This window comes from Xenopus tropicalis, chromosome 4, assembly GCF_000004195.4.
Source record: "Xenopus tropicalis strain Nigerian chromosome 4, UCB_Xtro_10.0, whole genome shotgun sequence".
NCBI classification, from domain to species: domain Eukaryota; kingdom Metazoa; phylum Chordata; class Amphibia; order Anura; family Pipidae; genus Xenopus; species Xenopus tropicalis.
The window spans coordinates 78,712,593-78,735,900 of NC_030680.2; the positions used below are offsets into that span (position 1 = coordinate 78,712,593).

General features: G+C 36.4%; 1 protein-coding gene across 29 annotated transcripts in view; it reads right to left on the bottom strand.

Moving 5' to 3' along the window:
• adgrl2 (adhesion G protein-coupled receptor L2) overlaps positions 1–23,308 on the bottom strand; it is a 111,562-nt gene that overhangs the window by 56,009 nt on the left and 32,245 nt on the right. For all 29 annotated transcript variants that reach the window (XM_031900848.1, XM_031900850.1, XM_031900849.1 and 26 more), the window contains exon 3: positions 153–366. In XM_031900848.1, coding sequence (XP_031756708.1) covers positions 153–366 — 214 coding nt within the window. The remainder of the gene's footprint in view (positions 1–152; positions 367–23,308) is intronic.

Consider the following 23,308-nt stretch of genomic DNA (forward strand, 5'->3'; position numbering starts at 1 on the left):
TCAAAAATTATACTAATTTTAAATTGGAATTTAATTTTTCAACTTGAAGCACAAAATAAATCACAAAACATAACTCCTTTTTTTTCCTTTTAAATCTGAGTTAGAAGAATTCATGAATAAGAAACAATCATGAAGAGCATAAATATATTTACCTCTGTGACATAATTTTATATGCATCTGGAAGATGACAGTCTGTATTTTCCATCTGAAAGGGATCAGCATCACAGATCTTGTCATCTGTACGGCCGTAGTTGGCACTTTCTATCATAATGACATCACTCCCTGGACATCTAAGATCAATGGGATACCCTTCACAAGCTAGTTCTCTCCGTACTAAACCAAACGGTAAAGCTGCCCGGCTGAAAGCTGGTAAACAGAATAAACAATGTATTAATATAAAAAAAGTCAACAAATTAATCAAAACAAACACATTACAATTCATGTATGCATGTGAGGGGATGGAAACTTTTTTTTTTTGCTGCCTTTTGTCAATTAGAATTAATTTCAAAGGTTTTTAAAGAAAACTATTATACAAGGATAATGTACAAATATATAACCACTAATTAAATTAACTGTGACAAAAAAATACAAATTTCTATTTAGCATCTATTTACACATTTATTATTTCATACTGGTGCTTCCAAGAATGTTAAAATACGGGCTTGTTTTCTGTTTTCAAATATGTGCTAAAGAAATGCAAGAAAAAGTAATATTAAAACTATATTGCTAATTTTGAACATTAAGGACAAAGACTAACAGAGCTACTTAGTACCAGCTACTTGTCACGGCTCAAAAATGCAATAGACAATGCTGAGAATTGCCTCAGCTACAAAACATAGAGATAATTATCAGCAAATTATCAGCATTGTCTATTTTTTTAGTTGTGACAAGTAGCTGCTACTAGCAGTGCTGTGTGTCTTCGCCCAAGAATGACATAAAAAAATCTGCATTGCAGACTATAAATATGTACATACTCAATGTAGTATACATGCATTCAGAAACAGACAAGCTTACAATTTTTACATTAGTTATAAAACACACTAAAGCAGTAAAAACATAAATCTGTAAGGTAGACCCTCCTGAAATATTTTCCCTTTATTCCTATTTCACTGTTAAAGAATAATAAAACTTTAAAATGTAAAAGAATACATGAAACCATACCAGCACACACTGACCACTGCCACTTCTAAGAAGATTGTGGAAGAAAAAAGGAAAAAAGGAAAAAGGCTGGCCTTATTTACCAATATAAATATAAAAACTACCCAGTGCATATTACACTGTCATTACTAACTGCCGAAAACAAAACATCTCTATTAAAGACATACAACCAATTCAAGTAATATTTGACTTCTCAGTAAGGGGTGTTACCCCCACCCCTCCCAACAGTTCTAATGTGCATAGGGCTGGAAATTTTATTAAAGTATACAGAACAGGTTTGAAAAAGTTTAGCTTGCAAGTCAGTTGATCTGAAAGAGTAAAAGTCTACATTTAGAGCTAATGAAGCAAAGATGCATTTTTGACAGAACAAGGTAAAAAGTACATATACTAACATGTATGTAAAGCCCATTGTTAAAATAATAGGTGCTGCATAATCAGTGGGTTGAATGCTAGAACAGAACAAAATGTGTTTGTGAGCCCTAAAACTTTGGCAGTGAAGAAAACATGCACTTTTAGGATTTTGGGTTAATTGGGGTTGTCAGAAATATTTGAATAGCCATAAATACATACAGTTTTGAGTTCTTCTTTCATGGAAAGTTATGAGAATTATCACTAAGGGGCAGATTTAGAAAACTCCTTTCCCAAAATTCACTAAACGTCTTCCCCCTCACTATTGCTAATTCCTGAGTGGGGATAAAAAACAATATATTTTCTTCCTTAAACATGACTTTCCCATTAAAAGCCATTATAATAAAATGTTCTCAGTCACTTTTCAAATATTCATATAGAACGCTGGGAAACAGTAACAGTTTTGCTACAGATAATACCACCCACATTTAGTACTTAAAATCCTGAGGGAAATTTAAAAAAAAAAAATACTTTAGTAAATTGTAGGAATCCTCACATTCAGATAAAATAAATATATTCATACTGAAATTTAAAAAAATAACTGAATCAAACTACTGCATGAAACAATGTTAATAAATCACTCATAGTCATCTTGCATTTCTGAAGAGCAAAAACACTGTTACCATTCTGTATTTTCAGTTTGTTCCCATCACAACTTTACTTTCCAGCTCTCTGCTAGATTATTCCCCTTGGCATTCCTCTCCTGCTTTCTTTGGCTCAATGACAATGTCTCTTGTTGCATTAAACCTTGGGGATTTCATCTCTGTAACCCACTAAACACATGCTACTCTGAATAATATATCTACTTATCATTAACAAGAAAATCATTGTTAGTAAGTTGGTAAGTTTTTTTCTTTGTACAAGTGTCACTTCGTAGATTACTTACAAAAGTAATCTGTTATTTGTATACTATAAAACACACAAGTTTGTGCATATCTAAGCATCATTTCTATGAATAAAGGAATATAGTTCTAAATTGTATTTTATCTATCTAAAACAAAATCAATTTTAGAAGAAGACACTTCTCAGTAACCCAGTCTGTTTTGGAACTTTTCAAAACGTGTGTGTGGGGGGGAGCACAAAGTGAAAAAAAGAGATGAAATCAATACAGCAGTTAAGTATATGGGGACACAGCTAAATCATACTGGCCCAACAGGCTGCAAAAAGTATTCACGGAGCATTAACTCTTTGTGTGTTTTTCAGTTACACAGCTGTTTTTCTGATTCACAATAGATCAGCCACTAGCCCCATTTGCTGGATGAATGACTGCAGTAAATAACCACTATTCAAGCTGGACTGACACCAGACTTACATGTGTTTTCATTCAATGGGTAAAACAGGATAACCAGATATGCAACAAAATGAGATGGATATATGTGACTCAATGCCTCAGCAAGCATTAGGAAAACATTTTGTTCCTTTTTTATGTAATTTGAAAAATAGCAATTCAAGATGCTGTCGTTTGTTTTTTTTTTTTCTTTCTTTCTCTCTCCCTTTTTTAGCTGACTTGCAGATTTTTTTATCCTCCCCATTTTAAACAAATAAAAAACAATAAGCGTGACATATAAATGCATGCCGACCACACCTAAATGACCTTTCTTCTTCCCGAAGACTACGCAGGGAGAGGGTTGTATGGAGAAATCACACCTCATCCTGTTTTTGTCCCTGAAGACAGAGTATTAGTTTAGATCTTGGTTTCCTGGTTACAAGTCCCCCTCTTGAAACACACTGGTGTTTATCAAGGTAGCGCCTCTCTTAATGACTAACTGCATGACTTACAGCTAGTTGTTTGTATAGATTATACTGGGGACAGATGTCAAGTTCTCAGTGTATTTACATGAGTGCAGTCGTCTAAGACATACTAACATTTCTAGCAATACTTTATTGACAGAATTGCTCCTCCTCTAGCCCAATTTGAAAGCAATATGCTGCTGCAAACCAAAATATATTGTTACATTTTCTGAGGCTTCCAAATACAACAAGGTGATATCTCTTATATTTAGCACAAAGCAATTTTTTTATTTTTAAATCACTGAAGATAACTGTAATAATGCCTACTTTGTTTAATTGCCTCAAAATATAAACCTGGCATGTGTAGCAGTTTCCATGCTGTCGTATGTGTAAGAGAGGATATTTCAAGATGATTACTTCACTTTAAATGTATTGAATCTGTGACTTTCGACGTGAGCGATATATTAGCTTCAACCGCAAATCACAGCTGGTGATAGAACATACAGCCTTATGTCTGCTCTAATTTATAAACAGTAATCAAAAACATAAAAATGAATCAAGTTGTAAGAGCTCCTATTAAAGAACCTATTGACCTGCCAAATGTCAAGAGCAGCACTGGATCAAATTCTCTATATTTATGTATTATAGGTGAGGTGCATTCCTACATGAAAAACACACACACACCTTGAACGTCCACAGAACGTCAGCCTATTCTATGAACAGTGAATGGATGATGGAGGTATTGTAGAGGAACAGCAACTACAATAGGTTTTCATAACTCACCCGGACATTGAATAATGTGACGGACTGCACTAGAAGCGCATACATTATTTGTAGTTTGTCTCCAGTGTATTCAGTATTCAAAACCCATTTACACATACAAGGTACATAATGTCTGGAGGAGGGGTATTTTGTGTGTACTGAACTTTTTCAGTGGAATGGCTTTTGACAAGATTTGCACTTGACTTGAATGTAGATTTGATGTTAAAGGGATACTGTCATGATTTTTATGATGTACTTTTTATTTTTATTATTATTAACATTTATTTATAAAGCGCCAACATATTCTGCAGGGCTGTACAATAGGTGGGTTACATACATTGGACATACAGAGTAACATTTAAAGCGATCAATAACCGATACAATAGGTGAAGAGAGCCCTGCCCAAAAGAGCTTACAATCTACAAGGAGAAAGGGTTGAGACATAAGGTGTGGGAATGGGCATGACAGAGCTGTGAGAGGTGTGGCACAGGTTATTGCCTTTAGTGGCACACTGAGGTTATGTTAAACTAGATTAGGGTAAGCTTCTCTAAATAAATGCATTTTTAGAGATCTCTTGAAGGCAGAGAGATTGGGAGAAAGTCTGACAGTTTGTGGGAGTGAATTCCAGAGAAGGGGGGCAGCCCTTGCAAAATCTTGAATGCGAGCATGTGAGGAGGGAATGAGAGGAGTTGAGGAGCAGGTCAGTAGAGGAGCGTAACAAGTGGGTTGGATGGTACCTAGAGATAAGTTCAGAGATGTAGGGTGGGGCAGAGGGAAAGGGAGGGGGGGGGGTCATACCACACCAGCTTTCAGCTCAGCAGTAAAGTGTGACTGAAGTTTATCAGAGCACAGGTGATATGGCTGTAGCACCCTGGCAAATTAAGAACATGGCTAGACCCATGTTAAATTTCAAAATAAAATATATAAACAATTGAAAAACAGATTTCAATGCGTTTAAAAAAAAAAACACATGTTTTCCTTTATTTAACCACAGGCTACAGTTTCATTCAAAGTGCTGAACAATACCACACAGCATTTGAATTTTAGTGGTACTTGTGCCCTCCAGCTAAACCCAAAAAATTAATTGATGTAAACTTTTGGCTCAACAGCTTTCTCTGAAAGTCTACATCTGTAGTGTTAGCTCACTATACAGGAAAGGCATACACAGCTAAGGTTGCTGACCTTCAAAGACTACTGATGAGCCCAAGGTATAAAGCTGTTTATACAAAAATGTGAATATCTTATAAACTACTAAAATTAAAGGAACAGTAACACTAAAAAATAAAAATGTTTTAAAATAATTAAAATATAATGTACTGTTGCCCTGCACTGGTAAAAGTTGTGTGTTTGCTTCAGAAAGACTACTATAGTTAATAGAAATAGCTGCTGTGTAGCCATGGGGGCAGCCATTTAAATTGAAAGAAGGAGAAAAGGCTCAGATTACATAAGAAGATACCAGATACTGTGTAGAATACAATGGGAATCTATGTTACTTATCTGTTATCTGCTTAGTAACCTGTGCCTTTTCTCCTTTTTTCAATTTAAATGGCTGCCCCCGTGGCTACACAGCAGGGTATTTTTATAACTGCAGTAGTGTTTATGAAGAAAACACACAACTTTTACCAGTGCAGAGCAATAGTATATAATATATTAATTCTTTTTATACACTCATTTTTTGGTGTTACTGTTCCTTTAAAACTGCAAAAATGCTCACTGCTCATTTACATCAATTAATTTGGTCTGTGTCCATATGATGCCACAGCCTGCTTTGGAGTCCGCACCAAAAGCCTCTGTCAGTCCATGTGCATGCATACTGAAGGGATTTTGGCACAAAAGCAATACTGATAAAAAGCATTCACCATGAAACTAGGGAAGAAATATTTTTGAAGAAAAGTAAACTTGGGTATTAGAAAATAACATATTTCACACAAGACGACAATTCATATAGTGGTTGACCAGAAATAGGTTGCAAGTGGCTTATTATAACCACTGAAGAAAAAATATCAACATTTCTAGCCAGCTAGCAGCTAATCATCTCCCAGCTTGACACAAGCCAAAGGAAGGGTGAAGGTTACAACTACTAAAACTCAAATCACCATCCAACAAATAATCTGGGGATTTGGTCACAAATATAACGGAGTTACTTATGTACACAGCCAAATCAAGTTATAGCAGTTGCAGCAACTGGGCATCATCAATCACAATAAAAAGCTGAATGGCTTAGTAGTAGCAACTGCAAAACTGAATGAAAATTCAAAGAAAAACTGATGCCTACTGCAAAGTTAATCTGCTACCCGTACAATATGGTTAGGGAATCCTTTAAAGAATAACCAGAGACAAAAATACCCTTTGAAAATATACATATACCTATACATTTAGGCATCTTTGAGGTTTCTTAAGTCATATATTTATGTCCCAGTAAAAAAAGAACAAAATAAAAAAAGAAAAAAAAAGGAATTTTCATTATAAAAGTACAAACAAAATTCACATTCTCCACTTCAAAAGTATTTACCTACAAAGAAACAAAATGTCACCCTGATATGACCTTCTGGTATTTGTTATTGTTAAAAAGCAGCAATTAATCATAGGAGAATCCCATTATTTTTATTTCTCTTGTGCTGAAATTCCCAGTGCAGTGCATTCCAGTGAGCTAAGTGGAGATCTGGACTTGTCACTATTTTAATGCTCCTTTAGGGGATAGTTGTTCGGCAGCCATAACAATGCTATTCAAATTTGGAAGTGACAGACCTTACGGAAATCCCTTCCTCTAATTAAATCAGAGAATGAGAGTCTGAAGTGGTAAATAATAAATCACAAAGAATCCTCACAATCTTGTAGTCATGGAAACCGGTGTGCCTCTGCCATAATTACTGTGATCCCCACCTTGCCCTTTCTGACACCAAGCCTTATCCTGCATTCAGGTCATAGACTGAGAAAGTAGCTTTTCTATTCCTCTCAGGCAATCATGTAACATGCATTGAGCATGACTGAACAGGGCCATGCAACCAAACAAACGTTCCATTCAAGGCCATCCTTTTTTTTTTTTTATCTTCAGACAGTAATTAACCAGTAAGCAGCACTCTATTCACATGAAGCCCTCTACTGGAAGCACAGCGATTTTCAGTTGGTCTTGTGGGTCAAAACAGAAGTGTTTTCTAAAAAGTCGCAGAAAATTCCCTCCACAACTCAAAACACTTCTGCAGTTATGGTGCCAAAAGAAAATTATCAATTTTTAACAAAAAAAAAAAATCATAACATCTTTTTTACAAAGAAGAGAACTGCAATCAAGAACTTAGTCTTACATTAAACACAATCCTTACTTCCTAACAGATAACATACAAAGAGTGACCAATACAAAACGTAAAGTAGGCCTTTCTAGTAAATCACTGGTAAGGGCCTTCCCTTTTAGAGTCTTTGGAATAGCATTTCTAAAAACTACACAGTACTACTAAAAAAGACCCAAACAAAAATAGACGACAACCTCTGAATTTTCTAAATCTTTTCTCTAAAATGGGAGCCAAATACTCAAATGGGGTGACATGTAGGGTGAATTATGCAGACTGATTGAAAGTGAATTGCATTAGTCTTATTTTTTAATCTGGAACACTGCAATGTATATTTTTTTAAACTACTATGCCACTACTTATGGACACCGGAAGACATTCTGTATTATTTGCTGCTTCAATGTCTTTCCCTAGAACAATGCCCATAATAAGATGGCACAGAGAGTGAAACAAGTACAAGATATTTTTTCCTAAACATTAGGTCTCCTAATACATTATCCACAGACATGTTACTTCAATTTTAAGTTTTCCAAAATACTGTAAATAACAATTGGAAACTTGAGCATAACTTTATACTGAACAACCCTTTTGGATATAGAGTAATTAAACTTGTGGTTCTTTGCAGCATTTGAAAAATAATACATTTCTCCCGATGGAACAAGCTGAATATAAGTGAACCTCTTTTAGATATCTTAAAGATATTTTGCATAATGAATAGGAATGTTTTAGTGTCAGTAATGAATTATTGTAAATTATTATTTTGGTATATCATAAGTAGGCCTCCACGTGGTTATAGAGTATTTTTTTTGTATTATTTTTTTTTTTTTACCATTCTAAATCTAGTATGAACATCAAGCAAGTATGGACTATAAATCCCTTAATCTAACAGCTAAGCAAGCTTAATATCGTTAAAAGAGGCATTGATTTGTACAACATTATGCAGGATGTTTTGAAAGCCTGATTGGTCACGTGTCACCCATCTTTTTGCATTGAGACCTATGCATCACCCGTCTGTGTGAGTTTGGGATGAGCTTTGTTTAGCAAGGAGGGTACATATCTTGCTCCTGGTGCTTGTCATACTCCATTAATGCCACTTGGATTTGTCTTTGTTCTGACAGTAGCAAACAGCTGCTTGTAAATGAACCACAGTCCCTGGCCGCTTCCTATTATTCTACACTTTTGTTTGACAAGGTCACCTGCTGTGGGGATTTTTTTTGGGGAGAAAAAAGTCTGCAGCTAGCAGTGTTATTTACACCATAAACTCCAGTGCAATCAACACAACTCTCTATGCAGAGTAACACAATAGGTAGATTTAAGAAATGGGATTTTATAATCCTAAATACATCATGTAACAAGTTTTCTTTTTTGATCAGGATTTTTTTTTATTATTCAAATTTACTGAAGACCGAATAAAGCATGGATTTAATTGCAATAAAGGATTAGGAAAACAGATTATTTTACACTGCATGTCTACAGCTTCAATAAAATGTTCACACAGAGAATACTTTGTCATAATCTGAATTTAAACCATGTATATGTTTGGAGGACATTTCTAAGACATATTCTGTGATTATAAAAATAATATTTATCATTTTAAACAACAGATTTAAACTATAAGGAGATATTTATTGCTGCTTGTGACAGTTATGCCTCCATTGCTCAGCAACTCCCAGTCAAAATCAACTTGCATGAAAAACATGACTGGCAGAATGTGAAGTTTGTTACTACAGGTATAGGTTCTATTATCCAGACTGCTTGGGGCCTGTGGATTTTTGGAAAAGGGATCTTTCCAGAATTTGGAAGTACCTTAATTCAGCTAAAAAAAAAAAAAAAAAAAGAGACGGAATTGAATAGATCTTTTACCACATTATGAATTTATACAGCTAAGTTGTCTTCTAGTACAAGTCACTGTTTTGATATTAGAGAGAAAAAGAAACAATTTTTAGAAATTAGAAATGTTTGCTTAATATGGGAGATGGCCATCCCACAACTTGGGAGTTTCCTGTATAAGGCCGATGACAGATGACTTCCTACTGGCAAGAATGTAAAATGGCAGAATAACATGTGACTCTGGCTTTTCAAATTCGCCCAAAGTTGCCTTCTGCATATCAGACCATTGGGGGAAGCAATTTTTTAGAGATGGCCCTAAATCTATCACGGATGTATTGCAAATCAAATGCTATTTTTTAACACAAGCTAGAATCTCAACCACAACTAATAACAGAACTTATATCAAGTCTCAGAATATGACTTAAGAACTGAAGTAAGTATAGCTCCATTAAACACTGCACAAAGGTTTAATGTTTACTTAGACTTTTTATGATACTGTCACTTTAAAAAGGAGAGAGAATTTGAACAGGACAACATCATAAACCGCGATAATAGTATATTACGATCTATAACATCCTTATTCACAGAATACAGTTCCATAGCACGCAACACACACCACCAGCAAAGAAACTACATGAAAATGACCACTGGAAAAACTCCAAATGATGTAACAGCAATGCCTTTGGTTAGCAAGTAGAAAAAGACTGAAGAGAATAATTGCAAATACAAAATAAAATGCAAATAATAATAGATTATGGTAAACCAATAAAAATGGTAATGAGATGAGTGAGAAAGGGGGTGGTGTGAAGAGACTGACTAAAATGCAATTTTTTTGTCAGAGGATAGATAATAAAATGCGTAGGTGGGATTAGGTTAGTCTTAACCATATAGTTATTGCTATAGAGGGCAAACACCTTAAAGGAGAGCATTATTTTCAAATGGAAAGGAATAGTTTATAAATACAGAAATGCCTCACATAAACAATGATGAATTTCCTTTAAAAAATAAAAACAATCAGAAACAATGAAATAAAAGAAGCCTTAGACTAACATATAATTATATATTAATTGTGCCCAGATAATTAATCAGTGGCAGTACTATCAGCAGAAGGTATGGAGTCAACAGTATCAGGGCACCTAGAAAACATGCCCAATTAATGAATTATAGTTTACTTTATTTAACAAGCCCTTTTAACCAGCAAACAACAATAATGATATCTACTAAAGCATAGGCATATTAAAGATACTTGCAGGTAGCTAAACTCAACCGCACAGGTATGGGACCTGTTATCCACAATGCTCGGGACCTGGGGCTTTCCTGATAAGGGATCTTTCCGTAATTTAGATCTCCATACCTTAAGTCTACTAAAAAATAATGTAATCATCATTTAAACCAAACAGGATTGTTTTGCATCCAATAAGGATTAAGTATATCTTAGTTGGGATCAAGTACAAGGTTCTGTTTTATTATGTATGTATGTATGTATGTATATCTTTATTTATAAAGCACTACTTATGTACGCAGCGCTGTACAGTAGAATACATTAATACAAACAGGGGGTTAAAGATAATGGATAAATACAAAGTACAACAATAAATACCAATAAATACAAGGTACAGTTGCAATAAGAGTCAGAAACACAAGATGAAGGAGGTCCCTGCCCCGTAGAGCTTACAATCTATATGGGAGGGGTAACTAACAGACACAAATGGGCAAATGTAAGTGCTGTAGGTCACAGTGGGTGATTATTACAGAGAAAAAGGAAATCATTTTAAAAAATTAGAATTATTTGCTTATAATGGAGCCTATGGGAGATGGCCTTTCTGCAATTCAGAACTTTCTGGATAAAGGGTTTCCAGATAAGGGATCCCATACCTGTACTAAAAATCTATAATTTTCCATGTGAAAATCTAACAGTTTAAGAACTGGGGGCAGTTTTTACTAGAGTGGGGAAACAATTTCAAATATGAAAACCCGAAGACCACCCCAGATCCTCTATCACTGTATTTTAAAACCTAAGTACACATATATATAACGCAAGAATTGCTTTTAATTGAAAAGATTTGAACTGGGCAAACAAAACTCATTTCAATGCCTGGCCACAGATAATTTTATTATCAGAATTGCAAGTTTTGGATGTGAGATTTAAAATTTTGTACTGCTGTCCTGTCATATGTTCCAAATATACCAGCATTCTATGTTTTTAAACCACTACCCTATTCCATTTCTGGTCATTCACTGGATTTATTAGATGCTTAAAATTACAGGTGCTAGAAAGGTATATTTTTGTCCCATTTGGGGCTTTGATAATGTTATTGTCAGTAAATGAAGAATATATACAAACAAAAGTTTCCTGTATACCATCACTATAAAAGCACATCTTTTTATACCACATTTCAGAGCAAAAAACTTTGCCTGAATTAGTTCCACTAATAGGACTACTGGGCCATGAAAGTCTAAAGATAGTTTATAGTCAAATATTTTGACAAATATTTTGACTATAGTCAGTATATAGTCACATGTGAGTGCAAGCAGAGACAAAGTGAATGAGTCAAATGTGACTTTGTAGAATGCATCTGCCTTTCATAATTCAAGTAAAATAAAAGACATACATCTGAAAAAAAGCGTCAAGATGCAAGAGGGAAAAGGACCTTGGGCAACAGAGATTCCCCCTTTACCTTAATAAAGCATTGCCAAAGTCATTCAATAATGGCATATTCTGCATGGGTCAATGCTAACAGTTCAGGCAAACAAAAGAAGTATTTATGCTTCATGTAGGCAATGCAAGGTGCTTATTCAATTTCTTCTGCATCAGGGCAGTGTTCCTTACCTAATATGTATACATTTGCTGAGTGTTATTCAGCCTTTGTTGCATCTGACCCACACTTGGCATTTAATTCCCAGTCCACCAGGGTATTCATGCTTGATAGCTCTGATGCACACACTGAATGCTTTATTTATGTAATGGCACAGGGAATGAAGCTAGAATCTGTATTAGACAATATCCTGGTTAGGGAGCCTGGCAGCTGATGTCACAGCACTGCTGACCCATATCTACAGCCCCGATTGTGCCAATGGAATTTAGAGGACAGTGCCCAGTGATTACCTACACAAGTCACAGTCAATCAGAGAAAAGGAATGTTGTGATTGGGTTTCAGCTTACATGTGCATTATGATGCCAAACACTTTGAGGGAAAAGGTTCTGTCTTACAGGTTCAAGCTCTGTATCCTTCAGCCATGAAGACCCATAAAAATAGAATTTACAGTTTTGCTTTTAATACTTACAGTGATAGGATTTACAACCTCAAGAATAATTCAGTTAATAAAACCCCACCCTATTTGCGCCTAAATATTTTACAAACTATTGCTCCAAGGAGCAAAGCTTTCAAGGACTATTCTACACTCCTTATATGAGACCAAATCCAGACAGAATTATATAGAGGTGGTACCTTTAACATGCATTTTTCACCAATGCGTTTGCCTTATTTCAATATTAAAGGACTACCAACAAAATGTTTTATATAATTTAGGGGGGGGGATCATTCCAAGAGATGGCATTACAAAATTTCTGTATCCCTTTAAGGGCAATGGTACACAGCACAATGGGGGCCTTTGCCATGGTTTTGCTGCCCTTGCAATTTCCAGATTAGCAGGCAGTTGGCAAAATGCTGGGATTTACCTCTATAATACCCTGAATCATATGCAATCATATGAGAGGCAATTATAGCCTAAAAACACGACTGTGTGCATTTACGAACAATACAAGCCTGACCTGCACAAGCAAGGAATAGGTTAACTACCATACAAGCTGCAAGATGCAAAATAAAAAAAAAAAGGATCTTATAATATGCAAACATTAGTGGTTATTTAAAGTGGTAATGATGTGCAAATATCAATGCTGCTATTGTTTGGAGCAAAGTTCTGCCCCTAAAACTGCACACCTAGCGACACCCACTTAATAATACACACCTGAGAGCATGGCGACAAAATCTTTATGCCGCACTCAAGTTTCCTGAAATATTATAATTAGGTTTATAATTTTGCTACTGAGCAAGCAAGAAAAGTACTCAGATAAATAGGATGCCTATAAACTATAAAATTTCAAAACCCAGATAAATTTACTGCAGTATATGCAGTTGGTATCTGAGGACCAACCTCAGAAAAATTAAATGAATAATGCTGAAAAAATTAATACAACGTAAATGCACTCACAATGTTGTGGTTGCTTAGGCCAACATCGTGCAGAGTTCGCAGCCAGTGCAATGCACACAGGGAACTTTGTTGTCCATGGGAAACCTCCTCTCCCATGGGAGATGATGCACCTGAAAATACCTTCCTGTACAGCTCAATGGGAATCAGTGCATGCAATACACTTTACATGCTGTGCAAATGTCACCTTTAGCATTGATTCCCATCATCTTGAATGAAAGGTATTTTTGGGAACTTTGCTGCCTAATAGAGGGAAGACACATTTTGCGCTTCTGTGCATCTTCCATTCTAGACAATTGGAGCTGCAGGGTGCATTCATGGACAGTCTTAAGGAAGCTAGTACTGCATGTTACATTGGCCATAGGTAATGATGAAATGGTTTGCAGGTAACAATGAGGCCTACGTTTAACATTAAATCAAAATGCAATTTAGACCTCCATCTCTCTCCCTAAAGTATCTTGTGGATAAAAACACCAGGTATGTGTAAGATTTTCCCAGCTGCTTCACATTGGTTTGAATGGGAATAGTATAACATTTACAGGGGAAGTAAATGTGCAAATCCCATTGCTATAAAGTTTAGAAGGCTCTAACTCTAATTGCCACCATCTTCGCTTTAAATAAGGGACCCTCTCCCAAAACATTTCCCTTAAAATCTGCTCTGGGATTATCCTTCACCGATTTGCCAGCATGCTCATGGCATTCGTCATCAGCATGTTCCTGGAGCCTCCCAAATGCACACGATTTGATGGCCAACCAGGGCAATGAGATACTGTGGGTTGAGCAGTGGGATAAGCCTATGCTTACACTCTGCTCTCTTAATTTCATTAATTAAATGATTTAGTACAGACTGGTGGCTGCACTGCTCTACTTGGAGATTGTGATTTGTATTATTCTCAGTTAGCCTACAGGGTTTACTTCTCCTTTAAGACTTTACAAATAAATCCATGAATGCATGCTTCATATGCTTAAAAATTACAAATAAGAATTTCAAATTAACATTTTACTTTCCATTAAGACATGCTTACACAAATGTAATAGCAAAGTATAGAACAATGTTTTAATAAATCAAATCATTTCCTGCTGAACAGGTAATGTGATTGAGATCTATTAATGGTTTTAGTTGTAATGTAAATAAACTGTAAAATGAAAAATATAATAATAGATCTATGAAGCCTCTATTCAGCAAAAAGGGCCCAAGAGACTTTTAAATCATCATGGAAGCCTGGGAGTTAAGCTCCATAACAGCCTTTTGCATCTTCCGTTGATTTTAATTATGTCTTTTTTAAAAGCCCCCTGCTGTGTTTTTGAAATACTAAATGGTCTCCACTGTTATGTGACTTAACTCATTATTCCAATTCATGATCATAAAAGGCCATTTTATAATCACATGCAGTTCCCCAGTAGCTGTTACTACACAATACTTATATACATTTTGTCTGATCAAAAGCACTGTGACTAAACCATAGTGCAGATTAACGCTGGTACATCATTTTTACAGGGTCCATTTCAATGAAAATGAAAGGGAAGAATAGGAATATGGATACGATATTCACAAAATTAAGCCCTTCAAAATTATCAACCCAAGTCCAGTTCGAGCATTCCAACACACACACACACTACTTTTCTGCCACCAATAACACATGAATACAGTGTGGTAATTGGCAAGCTTAGGCAACACAAAGAAATACACTAATTAGATGCCTATAAGCAACCATAAAGGCATGGGGGTGCTAATAGCTGTAGTTCCTAAACAGTTTGGATGCACACACACATTTGAATATTTAAAAGCAAAACAAATATATATTTAATAATCAAATGAACATGTGGTAACACATATACTATAGGACAATCTTTTTACTCTATTTCAAGATCCAACTAGAGTCACCCCATCTGTCAATCTTCTTCGCGTAGGTCTCAGCATACAATTATTACTACATAATTTGTCCAACTAACATCAGGTAAACAATGTCCAAAGAATCACTTCACAATGGAAAATGGCGAATGAGAGTAGGCATTAAATTATTAGCACCAGGTATGTTTCAGTAACACAAAAAAACAATTTATTTAGTTCTGAAAGTCTGCTTAGTGTTTATGTACACTTTCTTCTTAATCCCAACTGAATGAGCTCATATAGAAAGGGAGCATATTTTCCTTTTAATGTATAAAACTGCAATATCAAAATTCAGTGCATTGTCTCAGTACAGGGGAAATGTGTCCACATTTATATTATAATAAGTTGGTAACAAACTAAACTTCCAGTTAGTGTCTTTATGTCTTTGACTGATGGACATGCTCTTTGTCTGTTTTTTCAGAAAGCTGCTGTACCATAAAAGAGCTCTCTGACAAGTTATATGGCACTTGTGTCTATTTTTATATTGTCTAAACAGAGGCAAGCCTGACAGAATCAATAGGAGTTAAGATGCTCTCGTAATCTAGGTTTAACACAAGATCATCACCTTTAATCAAAAGATGTGGGACTGCATGTGACATATCGACACGTACATGCAGAATCGGCCTTTTACTATTTACCCAATGTCAAATAATTAAGTATCTGTAGTAGACATTTCAATAATGATTTATGCCACTGTTTATTCCCAGCAGAAGCCTAACCTGTATTTTGCTTTCTGCTGTGTACCAAATCAGCTGTACTATTACATTCTGCCCAAGACTCAAAGCTGTATTTTTAACAGATTTAAAAATGCATCTCTAACAGTTTTATCTGTCAAAATATTTTAACAAAATATTACATATATGTTTTTATCTCAAATGAACAGTCATTTATGAAATATTATTAGGTCCAGCCTTAATGATGAAAATGCCAAAGAATAAAATCACGTAAATCTACTAAAGGCACTTAGAATGTAAAATATATTATTCTGCAATGTAATTATTTTTTTAAAGAGTTATAATTAAATCTAGATGCCTGCATGAATACATCATGCTCTAAACTGAATACAAGTTCAAAGAACAACACAAAATAATGTAAAATAGTTCCTTTCCAGTGACCACCAAACTCACATTTCTCTACATTCTGATAGAGTTTATTTCCAGCCGTGTTCTACTGAATTTAAGGTTGCTTCTGGAAGCAGCAAACAAAACTGTACCAGAAAGATATGACCTTCAGAAAATGCAGAAACAAGGAATAGAAAGGTGATGCTTTAACGACTTTCAGAGTCCTTTTAAAACCATACACACACAATAATTGTTCCTAGAACACTCTAAAATGGATAAAAGCGATTTTTCTGGTGTTTCCATATAAAAACAGACAAAAAAGCAAAGTAAAATCGAATCATTAGAAACACAAATATGATTACTGTAGACTTTGCTCTACTTTTTACAACCATTCCGTTTATCTATTGACTGGATTACCTGCCTATAAATTGACTTGTTAACAAAGCACACATGCCAAGGAGATAAGAGTGTCTGTAGCAGTGCCAATCATTCAGAGGGAACATAAATTCATTAGCTTTGCTGCTCCAAACAACAAATACTCTTGCACTCATCCCATTTTTTCGCAGGGAGCAATCTACACATGCCAAATAACTTCAGTGCCATTCCAGCAACAAAAGCCACAATATTCTAATGCAGTGGTTCTCAACCTTCCTAAGGGCTCTGGCACACGGGGAGATTAGTCGCCCGCGGCAAAACTCCCTGTTCGCGAACGACTAATCTCCCCGAGTTGCCTACCCCTGCCATCCCACCGGCGAACATGTAAGACTTACATGTTCTGGTGGGTGCCAGAGCCCTAATGCCGCAACCCTTTGATACTGTTCCTCGTGTTGTCGTGACCCCCGACCATAAAATGATTCCTAAAACCACCGGAAATATGCGTTTCCCCGATGGTCTTAGGCGACCTCTGTGAAAGGGTTTGACCCCCAAAGGGGTCCCGACCCACAGGTTGGGAACCGCTGCTCTAAAGAAAGGGATATCATTTTTATAGTTTACTTCCCATATTGTTATTCCTTCAATTATTACAAACTGTGTGCACAAAACATGGCTTCCCTGCCAATTTATATACCTTAAAGGGGACCTGTCACCCTATGAAATAACTCCAAATTATTTTCTATATTGTTAGTTGAGCAAAATAAACTTTACTTACTAAATAATTTAAATCTTGATTCCTATGCCTAAGGCATAGAGGCGGGGCAAGCAATATATGATTGACAGCTGGGATTTTTAATTGCCTTTAAAATGGGTTTGGATGTGTTAATATAAAAATGAATTTGGATTTCATGTTTAATTTGAAAAAGACTTTTATTATACAGCTTTATGTCTGGGTGACAGGTCCCCTTTAACAAACAGCACCGTCAAGTAATCAAACGCAGAGGTAATGGCTATATATATATAAAAGAACAAATGTTCTAAAATCCTATAGGCTATTATTTAAAGTGCAGTTTCAAATATTTCACCTATAATTTAATATTTCAAAAATCATTTTAGAAATTTCTCGTGTCCCTTGTGTTGTTTGTGTTATTTTTGTTTTTTTATTTCTTGGGTCAATTTTTTTTTTCATATGAAACATATGCATTTCCGAGTGATACCTTTCTACAGAAAAGAAAATTTATTCTAGCACAAAAAAGGGGGTTTTCTATTCAGTATTTTTATAGATGCTGGAAAAATGTAATTTGAGAAAACATTTTTGCAGTAGAGGTGCTGTAGTATTTTGCAGGTTTATATAGATAGGGATTTTGATGCTAGTGAGAAAATTATTTTGCAAAGGTTTAACTTACACAGTGATGGGCGTGCTTTAAAACAGGGAAGGGTCACAAGTAAATCAATAAGGCTAAATACACATGGAGTTTAGAAGTGCTTTAATATGCGATCAAGAGGGCTCATTTAAAAACAGGTGCTAAAATGAATGATAAATGTTCTACGAGATAGAAATAAAAGCAAAGATCTAAATGGTTGCCAGGAGCAACTGAACTGGTGAAATTTAGCACCTATCTTAATCAATTAGTCCTAAAATGTGCTGATGTGCACCCAAAGGCAAAAATTCTTTGTACATGGGGTAAGGCTTAAGGTGGCCATACACGGGCCGACTATAGCTGCCGATATCGGTCCCTTGGACCGATTCGGCAGCTAATCGGCCCGTGTATGGGGAGAGCAGATCGGCCTGGCCGACCGATATCTGGCCTGAAATTGGCCAGATCTCGATCGGCCAGGTTAGAAAATCTGGTCGGATCGGGGACCGCATCGGCTCGTTGATGCGGTCCCCGATCCGACTGCCCCATTGCCGTCCACATAATCCGATCGTCTGGCCCCAGGGCCAAACGATCGGATTATTATTTTTTTTTACCTAAATGGTCCCCGATATCGCCCACCCGTAGGTGGGGATATCGGGGGAAGATCCGCTCGCTTGGCGACATCGCCAAGCGAGCGGATCTGCTCGTGTATGGCCACCTTTAGACGTAAGATAATGGTATACAGCATCTTCCAGCGCACAATTTTCAAGTACACCCGCTGTCCTGCTATTACCTTTTAAGGGCCAAAGCATCGGCAACTTGCCTATTTTTTAGGATGTGCCCAACTGGGCATCACCTCGGAGAAAGATAAATTGGCTTAGTACACTTTTTAAGAAGTGTGTAATCATCAAATGAAAATAATGTTGCATAACATAATAAGGGCATCAGAGAGAGCTCCTGCTCTGTCAGATCTTCCAATGTGTAGCTAAGCTAGAGCTGGGCGGTATGACCAAAAATTTATATCACGGTATTTTTCAAAATTATATCGGTATCACGGTATTTGACGGTATATAAATAAAAAATAAATAATAAATATTGGTGGCCCCCCCCACCCCCCCAACAACCCCAACCCCAGCCCCCCCAGCCACAACCCCCACAGCTCCCCCAACCCCAGCCACAACCCCCCCAGCCACAACCCCCCCAGCCCCAGCCACAACCCCCCCAGCCCCAGCCACAACCCCCCCAACCCCAGCACCAGCCACAACCCCCCCAACCCCAGCACCAGCCACAACCCCAGCACCAGCCACAACCCCCCCAGCCCCAGCCCCAGCCACAACCCCCCCAACCCCAGCACCAGCCACAACCCCAGCACCAGCCACAACCCCAGCACCAGCCACAACCCCCCCAACCCCAGCACCAGCGATGCGTCCTAGCGACGTCGCGTGCGCGCCGACGTCACATGCGCGCCGACGTCACATGCGCACGGGCGCAACCCGGATGTAATTGGATAAAAACTGCAGGAGGCGCGCATACCGGTATAGCGGTATGTTCAAAAATCATATCGTTTTTTTTTTCAAAAACCGGTATACCGGTTAAACTGGTATACCGCCCAGCACTAAGCTAAGCTTTAGAGTTGTTTTATTGTCCAGACAATATTCACTGGCAGTCTGCAAAGCTTGGGGGGGGAAGTGGGAGGTCAATGCGCACAATGCCTTCATTTGCATCCTTATAAGCGCATCACGTTTTGAACTGTATGTTTAATACTGTATTTCTATAAATCAGATTTTAAAATATTAAACTATAAGGTCTTTTCAGATGCTTAATATTTCATTTTTTATTTTTTTTTATAGTACAGGTATCGGACCCCTTATCCAGAAACCCATTATCCAGAAAGTTCAGGATTACGGAAAGGCCATCTCCCATAGACTCCATTTTAATCAAATAATCCACATTTTTAAAAATGGTTTCCTTTTGCTCTGTAAAATTAAAACAGTACCTTGTACTTGATCCCAACTGAGATATAAATAATCTTTATTGAAGCCAAAGCAATCCTATTGGGTTTAATTACTGTTTAAATAATTTTTTAAGTAGACTTAAGGTAGGAGATCCAAATTACAGAAAGATCCCTTATCCGGAAAATCCCAGGTCCAGAGCGTTCTGGATAAAGGGTCCCATACCTGTAATTACAGCATATTGAATGGGCTTTCATTTAAACTAAAAAGTTTGATTTTGTGTAGAAGAGAACAGAGGCTCTTCCCTTCTGTGTTAAAGTGACATGGACTCCTGTGATTTATTTCTATATTATATGTCTTTAAAAGCTGTATTTCTGTTATGCTATTGGTTTTATTGTTTGTAGATTCTATAAAGTGTTACTAGGCCTTTCAATGTAGGAAGACCATGAAAATAAAATTCTACATCTAGCTCTGTGCTAGGTTTTGTGACAAATACCAAGCCATCAAAGTTGACTACACTACTCTTTATGGTTATAAATCATTTGTAAATGAGAAGGAAAGGCTAATTTAATACTTCTATAACTAAAATCATCTTTTCAGAACAGCTTAAGGCAGAGGAAGCTGGATAACTTACGAAACACTATATTCTAATTTACACATTCAGCACAACATTTTTGTCTATCAATAGGAAACAGTTTCATATTCAGTGAAAATGGAGATATCACAGTATGATGATGTGATGAAATGCTGCTATGAAAAATTCACGCAAAAATACTAACCCTTTTGCGTAAAACTTGTCAAAACTGCACTGATTGGGTGTGTGTGCAAGGTAACCTTTACAAATTATTGTTTTAATCTTGTTTTTGCTAAAATGACCTTAAGCAGTGAAAGAAAATACATTAAAAAAGGGCCACAGATAAGCATGCATTTTTTTTTCGTTTGCTTATAATAGAGAAAAAGTACAGGTATGGTATCTGGAAACCCATATTCAGAAAGCATTTATTTACAGAAAGGCCATTTCCTATATAATTTATTTTAAGCAACTAATTCTACATTGTTAAAAAGGTGAGCAACCATCTTTTAATAGATGTGCCCAAAATAATGTGTAATTCTGGGGAAAAGTCTAGGGCTACTCAATTATCCTGTTCAGTGGTTGGGCCAGGGAACCCTGACATGCTTCTCAAGCTAGCGATTTCACCCTGATACAACCTATTGCTCCTGCTATCAGGAGAATTGTTAAAATGTTAGTCTGAGAGAGCACAATAACATTAGTAGTACTGTATAAAATAAAACACATATGCACATTTTTATAATTGTAAAACAGATATATTAAATGCTCACTGCTGCTTGGTGCATTTTAGCACAATGATAGCTCTGCTTTACAGGTAAACAGAAATGGTCTTAGTCACCATAAAATATAGAATAAATATTATCTTATATGTTTAATTTTGTCATTTAAACACATTCTACAGTTTATTCTGGATGAAATACTGGTTTAACCTACAAATTCTTAAATGAACCGAGGAATATTTAAGTGTAATAGTTATAACGACTTCCTATTATTGACGAAAGAATCTACTTGTCTCTGCTTCATCTGACAAGAGGTTCACTTTTCTGCCATTCCATTTTAACCTAATCAAGAGAACAAAACTACTTTATGTAAAATGATTCCTTCGGTTGCCTTAGTTACAAATCCCTGCAGTCGGCTGTAATTGAAAATCTACTCACATAAACTAGGAATAATTAGAAACCAAAACTAAACTAAACAAAAACTTAATTCACGTATGTAGTTGCTGTCACTTAAACAGTTGCAACGTTTTTCTGTAGCCTTAAATACAAAAAAGTTTTGAAAATTTGCTTTGTCGAACAACTTTGCCTAGTAAAGGAATGAAAGATTTTAATACAGTGCTCAAAACCAGTCACACCTTGATGCATTCTTTTGTCACCACAGGTTTTGTTACTATATCATTGTTGCCAGCCAATTAACAATGCTGCTGAGAGATTGGAATGATGCCTCAGAGAGGCCAATTTCAAGGTAAATAAGGCTGGGTATCATCAAGGCTGCTGTGAATGTCTGGTCTCAGCATTAGTAAAGGCAAGGCACTAAGCCAATAGCAGGCGTGTTTGTTGGCTTTAACACTGAAACCAACCTAAGAAAGAAAAAAGTTTCCTGTCATCTGCAAACAATGGATAAAAATGAATAAAATACAGAATGCACGAGTTAACATACATGAAAATAACAACAAAGACATTTTCAAAGATGAATCATCAAATGCTTTGTTAAAAGTCAACATTTTTGTAGGACAGACCTGAGCAAAAAGAATCTAAGCAATCCCCCTTATATCTGCAAACATACATGTACATAAACCGTACAAATGGGGTAATTAAAACTGGGTATAGTAATGACTAGTAGTTAATCCATTAGACGGGTAAAACAAAAAATAATTTATGCATTAGTACTTAATATTTTAAACCCATCTAACCAGGACCTTATGGATCACCATAAAAATGTAATCCCGTGACATGTAATGCTCTGTACTAGACACCACAGTGTACCCCATCCATCTTGATATATAAGGTAAAAGATAATGTTATAAAATATAAATTCAAATAAATATATTTGGTGGCCAAGAAGATTACAATAGCTTTACATAAATTTTTACAATGCACTAAACCATGTAAAATAATGTAAAATAGAAGGAAGTGCTTTTATTTTAATACCGTTGGGTATTAAAATAATATCCCCCCCCCCCCCCCCCCCCCCCCGGGCAGCAGCTTAAGCAGAGAGACACAGAAGGAGGAAACTGGGAGGGGTTTTCCCTGCTACTGTTGAGTAAAACCCATCAGTCAGTGCTGTGACCACTTCCTGTGGGAGACTGAAGAGACACTCCCATGTTTCATTTCGCTCTGGCTTCTAACTGGAGAGGTTGTGTATGCAGCTCTCATAAAATGGCAGTTTAAGGAGGTAAAATGCTTTCAAAACATCTCTCTTTCTGCATCATTTCACATTTTGGGGGGGGGATAAATATTATAACCGAATATGAACTTTATATAAAATGTCTCCTTTAAGCACCCACTACACTATGGGGCACATTTACTAATCCACGAACGTCCGAAAAGTGTCCGAATGCGTTTTTTCCGTAATGATCGGTACTTTGCGACTTTTTCGAGCTCTCAATACGAAAGTTGCGACCATTCGCAAAAGTCGTAATGGCTATGAAAAAGTCACGACAATTCACGAAAGTCATAATGGCAATGCAAAAGTCGCGACAATTCACAAAATTTGTAATGG